General features: G+C 42.5%; 1 protein-coding gene across 4 annotated transcripts in view; it reads left to right on the forward strand.

The window, feature by feature from the left end:
* Nucleotides 1-18,741, forward strand: part of grb10b (growth factor receptor-bound protein 10b) — an 82,241-nt gene that overhangs the window by 14,340 nt on the left and 49,160 nt on the right. For 2 of the 4 annotated variants that reach the window (XM_046043869.1, XM_046043870.1), the window contains exons 2-3: nt 588-713; nt 14,738-14,834. In XM_046043869.1, the coding sequence (XP_045899825.1) occupies nt 663-713; nt 14,738-14,834 (148 nt within the window). In that variant the 5' untranslated portion in view covers nt 588-662. The remainder of the gene's footprint in view (nt 1-587; nt 714-14,737; nt 14,835-18,741) is intronic. The other 2 variants (XM_046043871.1, XM_046043872.1) reach the window with 2 other exon arrangements.

An 18,741-nucleotide genomic window follows, 5' to 3' on the forward strand; every position in this document is an offset into this window, starting at 1 on the left:
CTGCAGCGGAAGTGCGCCGGTAAAGCAGTACGTATATCATCCAAATAAATGCCCCTGTGGTATACCTTGGCTCTAATTCATGCACTTTACCCTCAGCAATAAACATTACACCACAAAGTTAGTAATCTGAGTAACTTCTGTTGAACCACGTTCACCTCATTGGAAACCTGGATTTGATTAGTGCAAGTCTAGTGACCAAGAAGTTTAATTATCTTGCTACTGTTACAGAACAATTGGTCGTGTTGCAAAGCACCCTTTCCAGATTTGGAGTCTGTTACAAATCATAATTTTGGGACAACAGTGAGGTACATCAGCACTAAAGCAGATTCAGAATATGATTCAATTATTTTGCTTGCACTTCACAGTTTATACCCAACCACTGTTCCTACCTTGTTGCTTGTTGATGTTGTTTACTCTGTCTATGTGGGTTAAGAAGTGCTCTGTGCTATATCTGTCACCTCAGAACCTAGACTTCATCTTCCTTTCCTTCTGTCATTACCCTCTCCTTCCGTCATCCTTCCTCTCTCCCCCTTCTTCCATTTTAGTTTTCCACTTACCTCCATTTGTCTGCTCTTCTTCCTCTGCAGGTTCTGATCTGTCCATCTTGTATCGAAACTGATCCAACCAAGCAAATTGTCCGAAACAGCTGAGAAACACAAAACATGGCTGTGGCCGGATGTCCGGATTATTTCCTGCATCACCCAAATTATCAGGTAATTTTCAATTTCCTGTGTAGTTAAATATAGTTAAAATCTATATTTGAGCACAATTTATATTCTACTTTAACAACTCAACCAGTGTTTATAGGGATGAAATGTTGCCATTTTAGACTAGAAATGAAACATCCAAGACTAATCTGTCTGTATAACATTGATGTCAGTATAAGGTGCTCTCTAGAGTTGAACTCACCGGATTTAAGGTTTTAAACACAAAGTAACTTTATTTAAGTAGAAATGCTGACATTTCTAAAGTAGAAATGTGCCAGTGTTCCCATGAAATTAACCTGGATTATTTTATAGCGGCCAACGTTGCAACATGCACATAATTCATAAAATAAGCTTCTGGGAATTTGTTTGCTGGATGAGATTGAGATATCTAAACTCTGACTCTGTACAGACCAGGGACCTTATTATTTATGTATTTAATGTGGTAAAACTAATAATCTAGCCGAGAAGTACTCGACGTTCTGTGGATTTGCTTCCAAGAATTCCAAGAAATGGTAATCAGCCCTTTAAAAGTTCTTCATAGCATATGTGTGGATAGTAACATAGATATTTGGTAAGAGAAAATATTAGTGTTATTGTATTTATAACTGTTCCTTTAAAAGTCTGACACTTGCGCTAATCCTATTTTTGTTACGCAGTATTAGCAAAATCCCATTGAGTTGCAGAGTCATGTATTTTGGCTAACGTGTTATAATCTTTTCCTAATTTGTGAGGTAGAATTTTACTCTGTAATCCAGATTTTTTTTTTCATGTTTCTTGCATGCAGCTCAGAATGTGAGTTGTTACTTTGAGCTGTCAGTACAAACAATGGCCTCTAAACATCAGCTTGTAACCTGATGTGCTTGTTGTTATTGAGGGAGCAAGGGCAGTCTTGCCTTCTGGTCTAGTAGGTTTGTTCACACCATCTTCTGTAGAGCAAAGGGCTTCCAAACATATGTATTAGGGCAGTAGCACTATTAGCCTGTTCAGAAGCAACTCTGTTACTTGCTTGTCAGCTGAGCCATGGCTTTATCTACGACCTTTGACCTCAGAGCTAGAGGCAGCGAGTTCAGCCAGCTAGAGTCTCCCAGATCTCCAGAGCTTAGACAGAATCCAAACATCCACATTAGGGATTGTGCATATGTGTGTTTTTGTGTGCGCTTACATGCATGTATTTGTGTTTATATTGTGTGTGTGTATATGTATAATACATTTTGTTTCTGCTTTTCCACCTGCAAAGATGAATCCCCACATAATAGCATAATTTTAATGAAGCATACATTTAGTAACAGAACAGTTTAAGGAACTAACAAACAAAATCTACATAGAATAGGCATCTTCCCTTTGGCACAGTGAATCATCAGATACAGGCTGTGTTCGAAACGGGCTAAACTGCTGTCTCAGAAGGTGTCTAACAGGACAGCGAGGCATCGAGTGCCGGAGCTTTCGAAAACTGGTCAAGATGGCGGACAAATGAAGTTTGTTCAGTATGGTTTCTGAGGCGTCTGTTAGCCGTTTGGCTTTTCAATAGCTAATTAGCTTATGCTAAGGCTAGCGTCTCTTCTGACAACCAGAAGAGACGCACGGCGGCGTGCTGATGTCACACATTGCCGTAAGTGCTGCCCTAGAAGGCTGTTCGAAACTAATGTAAACAGAGCTGCCTTCACTTGAAAGTGATGCCTTCTGAGGCAGCGAGGCAACTGCCTTCCGTTTCGAACACAGCAAAAGTGTCCACAAATAGAGAAATTCATATGTGTAGGCTAGTCTTCTCTGCTTAGCAGATGTGCTGAATGCATTCACACTGGTACAACGCTCCTTCTCTCAAACACACCAAGCCCTCAACATCATGTCTTGTCATTTACATGATTGAATAAACTGGAGATCCTCTTATTTGGAGGCTGTAAATCTTCATCATCTTCATCAACAGTTTGGATGGGCGCTGCTGGAGCTACAGTATGAGGACCTTAATGTACATGCGCACACACACACACACACACACACACACACAAACACACACACACACACACACAAACACACACACACACACACACACACACAAAAACACACACACACACACACACACACAAAGCATTCAACTATAACAGATGTACCTTGACTTGCTGAATGAGAAAACCCATTCACTGTGAAAATCCAGGGTTATGGAAGATTTTCCCTGATAAAACTGCAGCAGCAATTCAAAACAGATTCAAGTGAAGATAACATTCATAGTAAACTCAACTCTGGTTATATGGCCACTTTAATCGTGTTTCTGTTTTATGATCATGACTGGCGGATAAATGTTGGTATGTGCAAAGCAAGGCAAATCTGGGGTGGTAATAAAGGATTGTTAGTGGCAGGATGTTAACTGATTAAATCTGGAAACTACGGCACCTATAATACATTTTATAAGGTTACATAAATATAAATCCAACCTGGGCCGTCATGTAAAGTAAAACTTGATTAGATTAAATACTACAATGCTGCGTATGCAGAGCTCAAGGAATCTCTGTAAAAAATAATATTGCCATGTATAAAAGTTCTGTATGCCCTCCAGTGAATTACGCTTCTTCAAATCTATGTTGGATCACTGGATAAACAAGCAGTCCAGCACTTACAATAATAATTCTTGCTTAGAGAGAGTCTGAGATAGCCAGATTGTTTTATCTGAGCCTAAACATTAATAAGATTGTGTGGTGTTTCCCATAACCTACCAGTGTTTCTAAGTATCACAAGATTGCATTTTGTTTTACTTGAGTTTTTGCAAGGTGAATATTTCATTGCATATCACACCATTTCACAAAACATGGATCAGTGTGGACCTGATATTGAGGCCAGGGTGACTAGGTCAACTTTAGCTTAATGTTTGCTTTTACTACACTTTCAGTACATTGGAGTTTGATCAAATGTACAACATCAGCATGAAGTGTTCCTTCTTTGACCATATCCAGGTTTTTCCAGTTCAGGGTCATGGACCCGTGGGATCTTATCCCAGCATGCATTATGTACCTATCCGTGCATTTATGGGCAGAAATCTGGCTGCAGGGATAGTAAGAGATTGTAACGTGTTTTATTTTTATACCATACCTGCACGTCTAGCCCTTTCATGCATGGTGTCCACATTTGTGGACAGTTATTTTAACTTCATTTTGGGTTCATATATCATGGTTATGTTTGCCAAGCCACTTGAGAACCGTGTCATTTGATTGATAGCAACGTTGTAACAGTGGTTACTGTCTTGTATTCCAAATATTCATTGCTTAATGACCCCATCGATCAAAGATGGCCGATTGTTAGTGAGGCAACTAGGTAGGGCTAGTTCATCAAGGTTTTCAGCTAGTGAACAGGATGGTGTATCAGTCAGGACACAGGAATGAAGACGAGGAGATGTAATTCCTTCCTTTAACTGTATTGAGCTCCAGCAGTACTCATCAGAACATTACAATATCCATCTTTGTCATTATAGTCTGTATGAAACCAAATAAATCACCATTAGGTACTTAAATTACTATGCAACGTGAATAATAAATCCACATACATAATGTAATTAAGTCATCCAACATAAACATCTCAAAACATTGCTATTCCCCTTTAAACATAAGTTTACAATTACAGAAATGTGAATATTACTCCTTGGAAAGAAATAAGGAGCTTCACGCATCTCACTGACCAGTTTACATCATAGATTGCATTGAAAGGGGGTTCACATAAGGAGCAATGGCGACACCCTCTGGCTAGCCGAGGCTAGTACACAATAGCATCTGCACATGGTCTAATGAACACGATACGAACACTCCTTAATTCAATGTTATAGGTGTTACTGCGTAACTTAGACATCAGAAGGCTCACACCAGTTAACTTATGATTTCCTGCAGTGTTTTACAGCATGAACATTGTGCTAACATTAGAAATCTCACTCATCACGCTGGCCACATGTGAATGCATGGTAACTCTACAATACAGAAACAAACACAACAAAGTTACAGTCACTTACTTTTCGTCATTAACTCAACACACGGAATATTGGAAGCTGGATCATTCAGGAGGAAATAAACATGCTAATCGTCACACGTACGTGGGCTAAACTATGCCAGTTCCCACTATAGCCAACAAACTAGCTCTACCATAACCACAGAAGAAGAGTCTTAAAGCGGCAGGCCCCCAGAAATGTCAGAGCCTTTTATACAGTGATGGCCATGTGCTAAATGCTTCAGGCATACCTGTGAACAACTTTTACTTAAGGAGGTCAATTAAGGTAAAAAAAAATAGATAATATAGTAGGGGGGGCACCGCCAAGCAAAAGTACTTAAACGATGAATCAATTAAATAATCTGTAGAAGCTTCGAGTACTAAAATCATCGTTAGCTGCAGCCCAAGTAGAATGTACAGTTAAGTACGATTTACATGTTTATGTTTATAAACTAAATTTATACAAAAAAAAACAACTGGAGTGAAATTAGTGGTATTTACATTTGGGATACTAATGTGTGTGTGTGCGTGTTTGTGTGTGTGTGTGTGTGTGTGTGTGTGTGTGTGTGTGTGTGGCATCCAGCCACCTCTTCAGTAGACAGCGGCGGAGCAGCAGGGCTCCATCGAAGAGGGCTACGCCTGTGCTAATAGAACTAGGGTTACCAAATTGTAACCTTCATTCTATCTCACACAGGCTCCGCCCTCTACTGGACTCTATTGGTAGAGTAGGTGGAGCCCAACGACTGTCCGCCCGGCCGCGACAAGCCAACACCTACCACACCGACAGGATCGGCCACAGGCCACCAGCCACAGGCCCTAAACCACCTTCATCCCAAGCGATAGGGCAGTAGGCCACCCCTTAGCAGGTCACTAGACCGATAGGGGTGTGGCATGACCAAGAGGGATCTGATTCAGCCAGATCCAACACCCAGACTGTCCTGATCCCTCACAGGGACGTCCGGCTTTTTTGTGGAAAGCCCTCCCCAGCAACCACTAGTCTATCATAGACACCGGCCCCTCTTTTCACAGATCCTGGGTTGCACCTGCGAGCACAGATCCTGAGAAGGAGCCTGACACATCCAAGAGGTAAAAACGCACGAATGGGCATGGTGAAGACCACGCCGCCGACACTCACCCCGCTGAAGAGGGCGGTAGACACTGCCACACCCCACGTGGAGTGAGCCTGGACCACCGAGGATGGGTCGTTTCCCGTCTGCGCATAGGCCTGTGAGATACAGTCACAAAGCCAGCCGGCTAGACGCTTCTTGGATAGAGCCTTACCGATCGCACCAAAGCAAACGAACAGTTGATCAGTGCGTCTAATGGCGGACATGCGCTCTACATAATGTGTTAGGGCACGCACCGGACACATCAGATGCAGGATGGGGCGGAGGGTGTAAGGCATTCAAATTTATTGTTCTTGACCTGAACAAGCTCCTTATGTTCTTGGGAACAAAGGAGGGCTTCGGTCTTAACAAAGCAGCACTGTGGTCACCACGAAGTAGCATGCAGCTGGGATTAACTGACAGGGCACACAGCTCACTCACCCTCTTGGCAGAGGTCAGAGCAAGTAACAAGGCTGTCTTAAGAGATAGCGTCTTCAAGGAGGACTGCTCCAGGGGCTCGTAAGGATTCGACCGTAGAGCAAGGGATGTCGCAGTGAAGTAATTTACACCGGAGCAATATGTTATGGCACCAAATTAGCTAACCTTTAAAATAAACAGTAAAACAACACGGCAACACGGCGACACTTACACTAAGTCGGGTCAGGTACAGCCGATGGCAAACCATCCATGAACCGTTTCAGAGCTTGTTACGGTTGTGGAAATTTTGAAGCACTCATTTATTAATTTAACACGCCCTGAAATGACAAGGTGAGATAGCTGCTGCATACACCTTAATGGTTGAATGTGACAGTCCCTTCTCCATCAGGCCTTGAAGGAATGAAAGGATTAAGTTAGGGGATCCATTTCCCTCTCGGTGCACCAGTACTGAAAGCCCAGCCACTTAGCTTTGTTGCAGGAAGTGAGTCAAGGGGTGCGCTGTCAGTTGAGGAGCGTTGTGAATAAAGAGCTGGAACGCTTCTTCGGCCCTCTCCACTGCCAAACCCTCCATAAAAGGATGTTTGGCCCAAGGGGGGCTGCAATTGAAAAGGGTCGAGCCGTCCGTGGTGTCCATGAACGCACCACGGCCGGTTGCTCTGATAACCTAAGACGGTGTTATTGTCAGCTCGTCGCCGGCCACAATACCGTGTGAATAGGCCGCGAGGCGGGGCATCCCCGGAACTGGCGAGCTATGCCGGTCAGAGTGCGGTCTTCGGCTGTCTCCCTCTGGCTATAGCGGGTTAGCTTTGCATTAGCTTGGTTGCTACCGACACAGCTAATCTCCTGTGTGCTCGGAAATTTCAGCGGAGCAGCTGTTACCTGTGTGGCATGTCTGTTTGTGTGACATGCTTGCTCTGCCGGTGAGCTAACGGCGCACCTATGCGAGCCATCGTGATCGCGCTGGGAAAGCAGAGTCCCGTTAGACCACTGCTTTGCCTCACTTTCACAGCAGAAGCCGCTTATTCGGTTGTTATGTCGTGAGAGCGATTTGAAGCGGCGATCGGACCTCCCGGCTTGGCTGGGCGGGACGGCAGAGCCCTTGCCTGAGCCGGCTCTCTGGACCTGGCTTCTCTTGACCTGGCTTCTCTGGGTGGGCGCGGCGACTCCGCTGGGGCTCCTTAGGAAGATGTCGGCGCCGCCAACGGGGATTTAGCCTGTCTGCGAGCTCGCTGTCTGAGGGTGGCGTTGTGGCAGCGGGCCTCGCCTCCACGGCTCTGTGCCAGCGGCAGATGACGGCTGAGCTGCGCCTTTTCCTCTTCCAGCCTTCGAAACCGCTGGGTGGCAGAAGAGATTGACCCGAAAAGGCCCTCCGTGGAAATTGGGGCTCCCAGCAGCTCCTCCTGATCCTTTCCATGGAGGGAGGGAGCCGACTGTGGCTAAGGACATCACCCGCCCTGCAGCAGTGGCAACTCCCTGAACCAGATTGATCATCTGCGATGAGGGTAGGCCCCGGGGATCAGACCGGGGCACGACGGGCATAGACGAGCTTCCATCAACGGCGACTCCATCCGTGGAGGTGAAAGACAGTGGGCGATCTGCGTCTGCTGAAGAGAAAAAGATGCTAGGCAGTGTGAACACTGCTATTTATATGATTCGCACGTATCGATAGTGGCGTCTCATTGCTCGGCTACTTTCACTAAGCAAATTTCAGTGGGTGAATACGTGCGTGTGATAGGAGGAGAGGTAATACCCATGGAGTCCAGTAGAAGGCAGAGCCAGGATGAGATAGAACTACTATATTAACTATGTGATCTGTTACATTTGGGATATTGATATGTTATAACTGAGACAGTGTTTCCTCTAGGATTTTTTTCAGCAGCGGGGGGAGGACAAACAGTACCCATTATTGGGCCATTATTAGTCTACTGGAGGAACTACAACCTTTAGATCTGGAGAAAGTAATTTGGTTGGTTCTGTTGCTCCACAGTGTTTTTACAGTCACCCCTAAGCCTTGTACCAGAACATGGTTGGTTTACATGGTTTAATTTTCAAAAAACACCATATTTTTCTCATACTGCACATTGCTGCAGCTCTTCTTTTCTCCCTATGTGTTGTACGCTCCGCTCTTGAGCTACAGAGTGATGCATCTTACTTGTACAAAATCTTTGTTGGGAGTTGCACATGCGCAGTTCCCAGGTAAGTACTACTAGCCAATCAGAAGCAGAGAAGGGCGGGTCGTAAGAAACAAGGTAGTGTGATCCAAATCAAAGCTGCTTCAGACTGCGACCATAACTTAGCCGATGGTATAAGTTACTCACAAGTCCACAACCACACAACATCATTGTTCCACATCTTACCATAAACCACTACAAACAAATCACCATATTTCAACTCAATTTTACATAAAAATTGGGCAAACAATTTGAACATTTGCTCAGTAGCTTTCACATCAGGTGTAACATTAGCATTATAGCTATAACTTTAGCTGTGTTAGCCAACGTTTACAACAACTCCGCACTTAAACAGTCTGTGAAGTTACATTGTCGTGTTTATTTTAAACATTATTCACAACCAATAAAGCATACTTACAGGTGGTGATTGTGAATTTCCAGGCCCAAACAGAGTCTGAGTTGCATCGTCTTTTAGGACTAAACGTTGAACTGTTGCCAGTGTTCTGATCTATGCTGCCTTGCCGAAAAATGCTACCATAGCGCAAATCGATAGACTCGACTCTACTCGGCCCTACTCCGTTTTCCTTTGCAGATAGTACCCAGAGATAGTACGTAGCTTGTCGTCATAGCGACGCCACACACAACTGCCGCGACGTAATGTTCAATGCGACACACACACCAGTGATCCACACAGCTTTCTCTTTTTTTAAATTAAAACGTTTTCACGTTACATTTTAGTATCCTTCAGCTCGCTTGGAACCTCGATGGAGGTGAGGTGAAAAAAGTACCTGGAAGCAGGTACAGGTACAACATTTCTACAATGGTAAACCAAACAAAAGCGAGGTTCGAGCCAAAGGGCCTCCGCTCAGAGTAGCTTGTTTAGAGGGCGTGCCTGACCCCGCTAGCCGCTTGGCAAGCTTTATGACGCGTTTTCATTGTGACGTCACAAGTAAAGGAAGTGAAGGGCTGGACTACAAACGATCTGTTTTCAAGCGGTTCAGAGCAGAGCTTTCTGTGGGAGATGGGAACTCCCTTTGGGCTGGACTTTGGGATTTTTCACTTTGCAAATCTGTTACATGCACAAAAAGATATATAACTCAATAACGGAGAGGGGAAAAGCCAAAAAGCATAATACCACCTCTTTAAAATCCAAAAAGAAATGTCTCCTCATTAGCTTAAAAGGACTAGTTTGCACCACTAATTAGCTTTACTAACCTCAGCTCCTCCATTCACCTCCGTCCTTTCTTTTCCAAAACCACTTTTTCAGACTGAAAACTGAAAAATAGCTGCGGCTACGTCAGTTTAGTCTATGTTTGTACCTGATGTTCTCAACTTTGGACAAGTAGGCAGTAATTAAATACAGCTTCCAGTTACTTTCTATAAATTGAGCTAATGTTAAGTTAGCTATGTAGCTGCTGTAGAAGCTTTCCTGCTCAGCTCAGTCTGAAGTGGAGGGGAGATGTTAGCTAACTTAGCGCTAACTGGCTTCACTTTTCCACCAGGTGGGAAACAACAGACTTTTCTTGGTCTTGAGAAGCTAACACATTGTAACAGACACCGTACATTTACTGCCAGAATATTTTCCTCCACTCGCGTTCACCGTCACTTTCTGCCACTCGGACAATCAGACACTCGCTACGCACCTCCCGATTCAGAGTTACGCTGCTCTTATAACACCATCTGTCACGTATGTTCTGCATAGACTGAGGAGAGGAAGCGAGCCGAGCACTGAGTGCTGCCATGCTCACACAGTGTTCCTCGCGTCAGTACATTAGCTGCAAGCGTTCACACACAACGCGAGAAGGCGATTTTAATGCGATAACGTGAATAAACACAACTCGCCATTACTACAACTGTATGAACCCAAAGTAAACATTTTGCTGTGATTAAATAGCAATAAATGGATTAAACTGATGCCGAAATAACTACAACATGATGCAGATTTGTTAAACATATGAATTCATGCGTTGTCAGGTCTGTCAGCAAGACAACAACTTCTAAAATTTTTGTTTTCTGAATGGAGTTTGGATTGATCGGGGCTATGCTATAACTTGGTCACAGTAAAGTACAATGATAGCTGGAATAAAGTTACAGACACATGTTTTCTGAACTCACCAGGTAGTTCAACCTCCTTGCTTTCTTTTCTCCAAGTAATGTCCAGTTTTGTCCGGTTTTTATATAAATATGAAGTCGTAGTCCAACAGTGCTAACGTCGCTAAGAACAGCACCGGATGTGCACAGAAGCTAGCTGCTGAGAAACTCCAGTGAAGATAAATCAACGTTGAAATAAAGTAACTAAAATAAAAAGCTAATTTGATAAAAGCAGTTTACTCCGAGCTCCTCCCACAAGTAAACGGCGTAGTTGTCAAAGCAGAATCCGACCGACTACGGGTGTTTATTTGTCCAATGGTTACATTGCTGCTCCCTGCTCCTCTCCCCCAAGTTTAGCAACTCTCAGCCGGCTAGCAGATTTTCAATCCCCCGCTCTGCCTGGCCCTCTCCACACATCGCTCTGAAGCCGTCGGTGACGTACGGACAATCTCAACACTGATAGGCTATCGCGACTCAGTGTAATGCGGCTTTCTCGCTTGAGTTTAAAATATTCAACTCACACGAATTCCTTTGCGTTGCCTTCGTGTCCCTGGCCCCGCCCCCTTCGCTTCTCTACATCTCTACGTCTTTGCATTTACTTTGTATGTAAAGTCACCGCCCCGAACACTCGCTTCGCGGTTGGTCTGAAAGCACCATTACAATATTCCATATTGTCATTCTGAATTTAGTACATTTTTCGTAATGGATAGGGACCAGTGGCATAAGTTGGATAACAAAATAAGCGGCATTATGTTTTCAAAAAAACACTTTTTGTGTGTTTTTAGGCTTCAAATCACTTGGATCGTGTATAATAAAAACCTCTTACTATATATATATATATATATATATATATACACACAAAGGCCATCATTATCATTGGGCTACACTGCCAACTCACTGTACTATCACAATGTGCAACAGTTTGTAGTGGTAAGTAGCTAAGACTAGTCTAGCAGCTTATCATTCAAAGCAGATCATTGAAAGTGTTATAGAAATCCTAATTCTACTGAACTCTCATAGATAAATGTCAAATTGTCTAGTAACAGCATTGCCAACAATAGCTAACTAAATAAGTGGGTAATGTTTTGATAGATTTACTTAAATTAGGGGGAAAAAAGATTATTAAAAAAACCTAAACCACCTATTGTGATGTAAATATATGTCATAGCCCAGACTGTCAGTGGCTCAGCTGTGCAGTGACAGCAGCTACAGCGGGGTTTCCACTGTATAACCAAACAGATAAACGAAGCACTAGAGCAGACATTAGTGTGACCTCCTGATCTCATTCTGGTTAATTATGTAAGAAGGGATTTCCACTTGCTGTCTAATGTTCATGTACGTTAACTCAGTTAGCTGCTGTCAGCAAGAATTGTCTGCCAGAAGCAAGTCGTGGACTTTTGAGTCCCACATCTCTAAAACCTTCTGGAAATGTTTAGTTCTAGGCAAATCTAATGGAAACTACAATTTTATACTGTTTAACTTGAAATGTTTTAATGGATCAAGTCCCTTCTCAGCTACTTCTTAGCCAAAAGCCTCTTAGTAAGTCGAGTATTGATTATATTCAATCCTGTCATAACATTTAAACTCAGTCTGACCTCTTAAAGGCGTATCTTTGACATGCATCTCAGGCTTTTCCCTTTGTTTGAGGCCCAATCCCCAGACCTTTGTGTCTGTCCTGCTTTCAATACCTTAACCTTGTCTCTGGCCTTCCACTGACCCCTTTTAAAAAGCTGGACCCTCAGCCCCTTGGCTTTTATCTAGAGTTTCTTTCAACTTCATCAATATGAGACCCTTTATGTGCTTCTTGTCAAAACTGTTTTGACCCCTATTTAAGAACTTAAGCAACGTGTGTGTGTGTGTGTGTGTGTGTGTGTGTGTTTGCGTGCGCCTGTGCTTTTGTGTCCGTGTGTAAAAGACTGGTTAGTGTGAGAGAGACTGAGGAGCAGGCTGAGAAAATGCAAGAACAAGGCTAAAAGCAAGTGAACATCTGTGTGTTCACCAGACAAAAAGCGTTGGCTTTTATTTTCTTATTTCCTTTATCTTCTTTGTACTCTCAACCTTACAGGCTTCAACAAACTAAATGCTGAGTTACACACACACACACACACACACACACACACACACACACACACACACACACACACACACACACACACACACACACACACACACACACACACACACATTAACGTTGTGCTGTACCATCCCACCAACAAAACAGCGTCCCAGTGCTGACTGGGTAGGGATCAGTCACAGTCTGGTAGCTGGACCCCCAGACGGTGCGGGTTGATGATAGATTTTGCTATGTCACGGGAACAAACTGGGTGATGCGGTGGTTATTTGACTTTTTTAAATGATTATTTCAAAAGAAGGTTAGTCCCATTAAGGTCCAAATCTATTTTTTGATCTGGCCAAGACGACTGGAACTCAAGACAATACAAAGACAGAACAATGCAATGTAATGATTGGATGCGGTTGGGTTAGTTGGTATAGAAGAGGGGTTGGTGGGGTGGAGGTGGACAGAACCATATACTGACAATGAACTTCCAGTTATATCCAGTTTAGTCTGAATGCTGACACCAGTATAGACACCATAGAGGAACACTCATGACTTATTTTTCACTGAACATAAAAGAGAAAAACTCAGCCGAGCCCTTTTGAAGAACGGAAAATTCTACTTCAAGCTTTATTCTCACAGTGAGTCTATTCTCTTGGAACTGCTCATTAAGTCTTGTTAGTAAAGTTACTTTAAATGTCACAGATGTGACAAGTGTGGTAGAATTTGAGCTCTAACAGTTAGAGATCGGCAGACAGATTTGGAATTATAAATGCTTTTGGTTTGTTTTATTATTTAGGATAAAGAATTGTTGTTACAGCTCATATCGCAGTAGATTTCTGTGCACGTGCAACGCTGGGAAACAAAGCAAAGCATGCAGAGAGACTAGTTGTTTCAACAGCGATAACACTTTGCTCGGTGGCAGCAGACCCTACTCCATTTAAGATTTTACATAACTGTTCAGGGTCTAAAGAATTGCATGATGGGTTCCAGGACCATCATCATTTAATCACTGTAACTCTGTAGCTTAGAACATTTGGTACAATAACATGTATCATAGAAAAAAGGTGTGTAAAAAAATCCAGCTCTGCCTGCATTATCTGTCACTACTTTAAATGAGGCAGAACAAGCAACCGCAGCAGCTTTTAATACAGCATCAGAAGAGGTCTAGCAGCATTTTTTTTCTGAACATGGTAGCACCCTGGTACGTTCTGTTCCCACTCCTGCTGTTAGGCACTGCGCGGGACGCCAGTCTGCACACACACGCTCACACACATACAATGGGTAACACACAGTGATACTCTTTAGTAGTTGCAAGTGCTAGAAACAAATCAAAATCAAATATACTTATGTTTACATAAAACACACTTAACCTTTTGGTGCTGATTTTTTTTTTCTTACTGAACAATTTTGCAGGGACTGGACATATGATGGAGAAGGAAAAGTCAAACCAGGACCTTGTGGTTTAATGGTATCTCAAACTGCTGGTCGTCTGTACTCTCATACGCACCTGGCCATGTTCACACACTGTTTGTGGGATGTAGCTGTATTTACACATGAGCAGTGTAGAAAGGGGGGTTATTTTAGTTCAACTACTTTATGTAGTCGGTTTTCTGAACTGCTGACCATTTCTGCTTCAGGTTTTGTCTTCCCTGATCCGTTTGGATTTCGTAAAAAATGTTTTAATGTAGTTGTGGCTTTAGCTCCGAATGGGACACATTTAAAAATAATAAAATAAAATAAAAATGTTAGCGCAAAGATAATGCTGTCACCCCTCATTTTGAATTTTGGATCAAGCACGCCTTACTATCTTTTGAAGGCCAGTGTTTTACATGGTCTTGTAGATCTGTGAGATTCAACAGATATTGTGGGCAATATTTGCTGCCTCTTTCTTCTTTGTACACTTGTACAACTGCTCTGAACACAGCAGTTCTGTATCTCTGCGTCTATCGCTATGTTTCTACATTATCCTGTGTCATCGCTGTTAACTGAAAAATTTTAACGCTTTGATAAAATGCTATTAAAATTGTTTTTTTTAACCAATTAAAAATTTATTGGTTAAACTGAAAATTAGTTCCTGACAAGTTGACATAGTAGAAATACAGAATTTTCTTTTTCTTGGTTGAGTGTTTTGCTCCTGTAACACAGTTCCCGGTAGCGTGACAAAATGTTCTTTGTTTGTTTTGTTGCTTCTCTCTCCCTCAGCAGGACAATATAGACCGGTCCTCCAATCACAGACAAGCTGACCTCATTGGCCCTAGCTTCCAGCAATCAGCCAATCGGAGTTCTCCTAACCATCAAGGTTGGTCTTTAACCACCAATAGATATAGTGTGTGTGTGGGTGTGTGTGTGGGTGTGTGGGTGGGTGGGTGGGTGGGTGGGTGGGTGGGTGTGCTGATACATGCACCATTAACCTGTCAAATATTCTTGACTTACGTTGGTGTTGTATGACATAGAAGAGCGTGCTTGGTTATAGTCTGACATCAAATTACATATGATTTTACATTTGTAGTGGGACTTGTCATATGACATTGCATTCTAGTAAGTATTGCATACTTGGGACTTAATGTTCATTGACTTTGGTGTAACATAAGCTTTCTGTGTATTCTCAGTTTATATTCATACATAAAAGAAAACAAAAAAGTTCATAAACATTATCTGGGAATCTGGTACTACTACTATGGGTTTGTGTGTGTCTGGTTCCCTTGTGTCTGTACAGTGTTGGGAGCGGCTTGCTGCTCATTATCCTCCGCTGTGCCGGGGGTGGGCCGAGGGGGGTAATATATATTGGGGTCTCTTCCGCTGTAAACATTTCAGCAGTTCAAAGGGTGATCTGTGTGGACACAGGGTGCCATTATAATTACGCTGTCTATCTAATTGTGCCATACAGGATTCATCCATGACAATCGGAGCATGAGATTTAAGCACAATATTGGCTCAGCATGGGAGGTAAGGGCGGGGAGTCTGTGAGGACCCAACAAGTGAATTAGAACGCTTGGCTCTGACATGGGAAATAAATGGAGCAGAAATTACATTGTCATTTTTCAGGATGGAGGGAACTTCATGAGGCAGAGGCAGGAGAGGCAGACGAAGAGAGATGACTTTAACTAAGGAACAATGTTGTTTATACTGTCTGAATAATAATATTAAGTTCTTTATGCCTCAGCATTGCCGATAGACGTTATATTATGTTTTCATGTTGTCCCATATCTCAGGAACCCCTTGAGGGAATTTCTTTAAATTTGAAACAAACGTCCACTTAATGACTAACTGAAGGTCAATATCACTGTGACCTCAAAACACCACCACAAAACACGTTTTTGGCCATAACTCAAGTGTTGATGACCATATTTCACAGTTGGTTGGACACAATTTCAGATTTCACACACATGTTGACTGGGATAAAACTTGATTTCCAGTAAACCCGCTCTTTCATTCTTATAAGACTTTCATATAGCCACCAGCTACGTGCCATATTTGCTATAAAGCTCAAACAGTTCTATTTATTAACAAACCTATTAATTTTGTAGGGACTTTGTTGGAACACACCATTATTGGTCATGTTAACAATGAGATGCTATTGAGCGGCTTATCGGGGTATTTGCAAGCCCATAAATTTAATGTCTAGAAATAGAGGTTGTGCCACATGATATTCCCAACATATAAGCTATAAATTGTGCCATTTACATATTATTTTACTGTGAAGTAAAGTTTTTCAGAAAGTATGCAATCTTTCTTAATAACTAGGAATGTGACGAGGCCTTGTTGTCCCGAGCAGTGGCATGACACACGAGTGCTCTACAGTCTCTCACAGATGTGATGTCACAGACTTGCACTATGCAAATAATGCTGTCTCTTCATTGTTGTTTTTCTCTGCCACACACCAGAGTGACTTCAGTCATGTACAGTATCTCACAAAAGTGAGTACACCCCCCCCAATTGCAAAAATATTTTTTGAAAGAGGCAAAACGTCCAAGGCCAGTTGCCCTTGATTTTAACCCTCCTTAGATAACTATTCAATTTCAATTCAATTCAATTTTATTTATATAGCGCCAAATCACAACAACAGTTATCTCACAGCGCTTTTCATAAAAGAGCAGGTCTAGACCGTACTCTGTGATGTTATTTACAGAAGCCCAACAGTTCCCACCAAGAGCATGATCTGGATGACTGAGAATCTCTAAACATTTTCTGAAGTGCACTTTCATTCCCTTGCCTTTTTTTATTGCTGTGCATTACACTTTCAGTTTAGACAGAATGACGAACCTAACATTGTCATCATCGGTCCTTCCTCCTGTTTTCCTGCTCCCTCTTCTGCTGCTGTGATTCACTGCTTCTAGGTACCTCTTGTAGAGAGAGGAGTGGCTGGTTTGTCTCAGCCAGCAGCTATTTTAACAAGAATGTGCCAAATGTTAAGATACGCGGCAAACTAAGCTAAACACTTAGGCTACATACAGACATCTTTTGTTTTAGGTTGTTTGTAACAATTAGCTATTTCCTGAGCGAGTACACTGTGCTTGTGTAAAACACAGCACCCGTGGATGAGGGCCTGTGGGCAAAACAGATTAAAATATCGCTTTTTACATGTTTATGCTAAACTGAAAACTGAAATAAAATCATCTGAATGTTACTACATAAAGGTGATTCAGTCATTTCACTGGCCAATATCTCAGAATGTCATGTAGTAGCATTAAGGGATCTGAGGTGAGACAGCTACATCCTGTTCCATGCTTTATTTCATCTCACAGTCAAGTGTGTATTTTTTTGTGTGTATGTATATGTTGGGTAATAAGGCTGTGATATTTGCACCATTCTGTTTTTGGTTTTTTTGTAACTGTGTTGATTCAGGAGTAAATGAAGAAGTGTCAGCTAACACTGTAACTACTGTACAAGTAAAATGTTTGGGGGGAGGGGGTGGGGGGTCTCAGATGGGCTTGAAGCTGCTAGCCAACAAATCCCATCAATATTACCAATGCAGTGCAGTAATCTGACAGCGTGACTCTGAGGGGGCTGACCAGCCATGATCTCAGGCCTGGCAATAAAGCCCCCACCTCCAGTTATTCCAGTTATGCTTTTGTAAGGGTAAACTGACATGCCATGGGCACACACGCATTGGCATGCATGTGCAGGCACACATAGATACACACACTTTCACTCACAAACTGTGAGGGACTGCATTCCTGAAAAGAATGGGGCTCTTTAACAGGGGGTTAAGGAATGGTGGGGGATTACAAGGTGATGTGAAAGAAATATGCTGATGTGTAACAGCAGAAGCGTTTGTCACCTTAATAATTCTGGCTGGACTTTATTTATACCTAAAATAATAATAATTAATTTTATTTAGATAGCGCTTTTCAAAATACCCAAAGACGCTTTACACAATAGACAATAATTAAAAAAACACACTTGAAACAGAGACCACAATAAAAGCACATTTGTGAGCAGTGTGAGCATTATTTCAAACAATACATGAAGTTTTAAAAAGGTGCGTTTGAGTACGTTCTTGAACACGGACAGATTGGTGCAGTCACAGATGTGTTTGAGGAAAGCGTTCCAGAGGAAGAGGGAAGCTATGCCGGTGTTTCTTCACGCATCATCCCACTTCACTCTTGCGTTCATGTATTTTACTATTCCTTCTTTCTTTCTAGACCAGCTACCTGTCACGCCATAACATGTCTTCATAAATTCATGTCGCTAATGTAAAAATTTAATATCAGGGTTGTGGGTGTAATTCACATATGGCTGACAAGTTGAAAGTTGTAAGGATGCTAGCAGCTAACATGCTCAAAATAGCAGTGTTAAAAATGCTAATGTCCAGCAGCTAATGTTTATCATGTTCACCATCATTTAGTGAGGATCACCAAAGTCAGTAGGATTCACCCAACTGGGCACCATGGATTTGTGTACTAAATTCCAGGGCAATCCATCTAATAGTTGCTGAGATATTTTAGTCTGACCAGAGTGGTGTACCATTCGACAGACCAAGAATGCCGTCACTAGATCCACACAGCTAGCCTTTTACACATGATTAAAAAAGTCGGTTAAACAGTTTGAATAAGACAACAACTGGGTCTTACAGCTTACTAATAAGTATGGGAAGTAAAATTTCCATGTGAACCCACTGTCCCTGTTATGTAGTCCCCCCTAAATGAGCGTCTGTCTCTGTCCCATGATGTGGTTCTCTCCTGTTCATCTCTGTTGCCCCCCCC

This window comes from Micropterus dolomieu, linkage group LG03, assembly GCF_021292245.1.
Source record: "Micropterus dolomieu isolate WLL.071019.BEF.003 ecotype Adirondacks linkage group LG03, ASM2129224v1, whole genome shotgun sequence".
NCBI lineage: Eukaryota > Metazoa > Chordata > Actinopteri > Centrarchiformes > Centrarchidae > Micropterus > Micropterus dolomieu.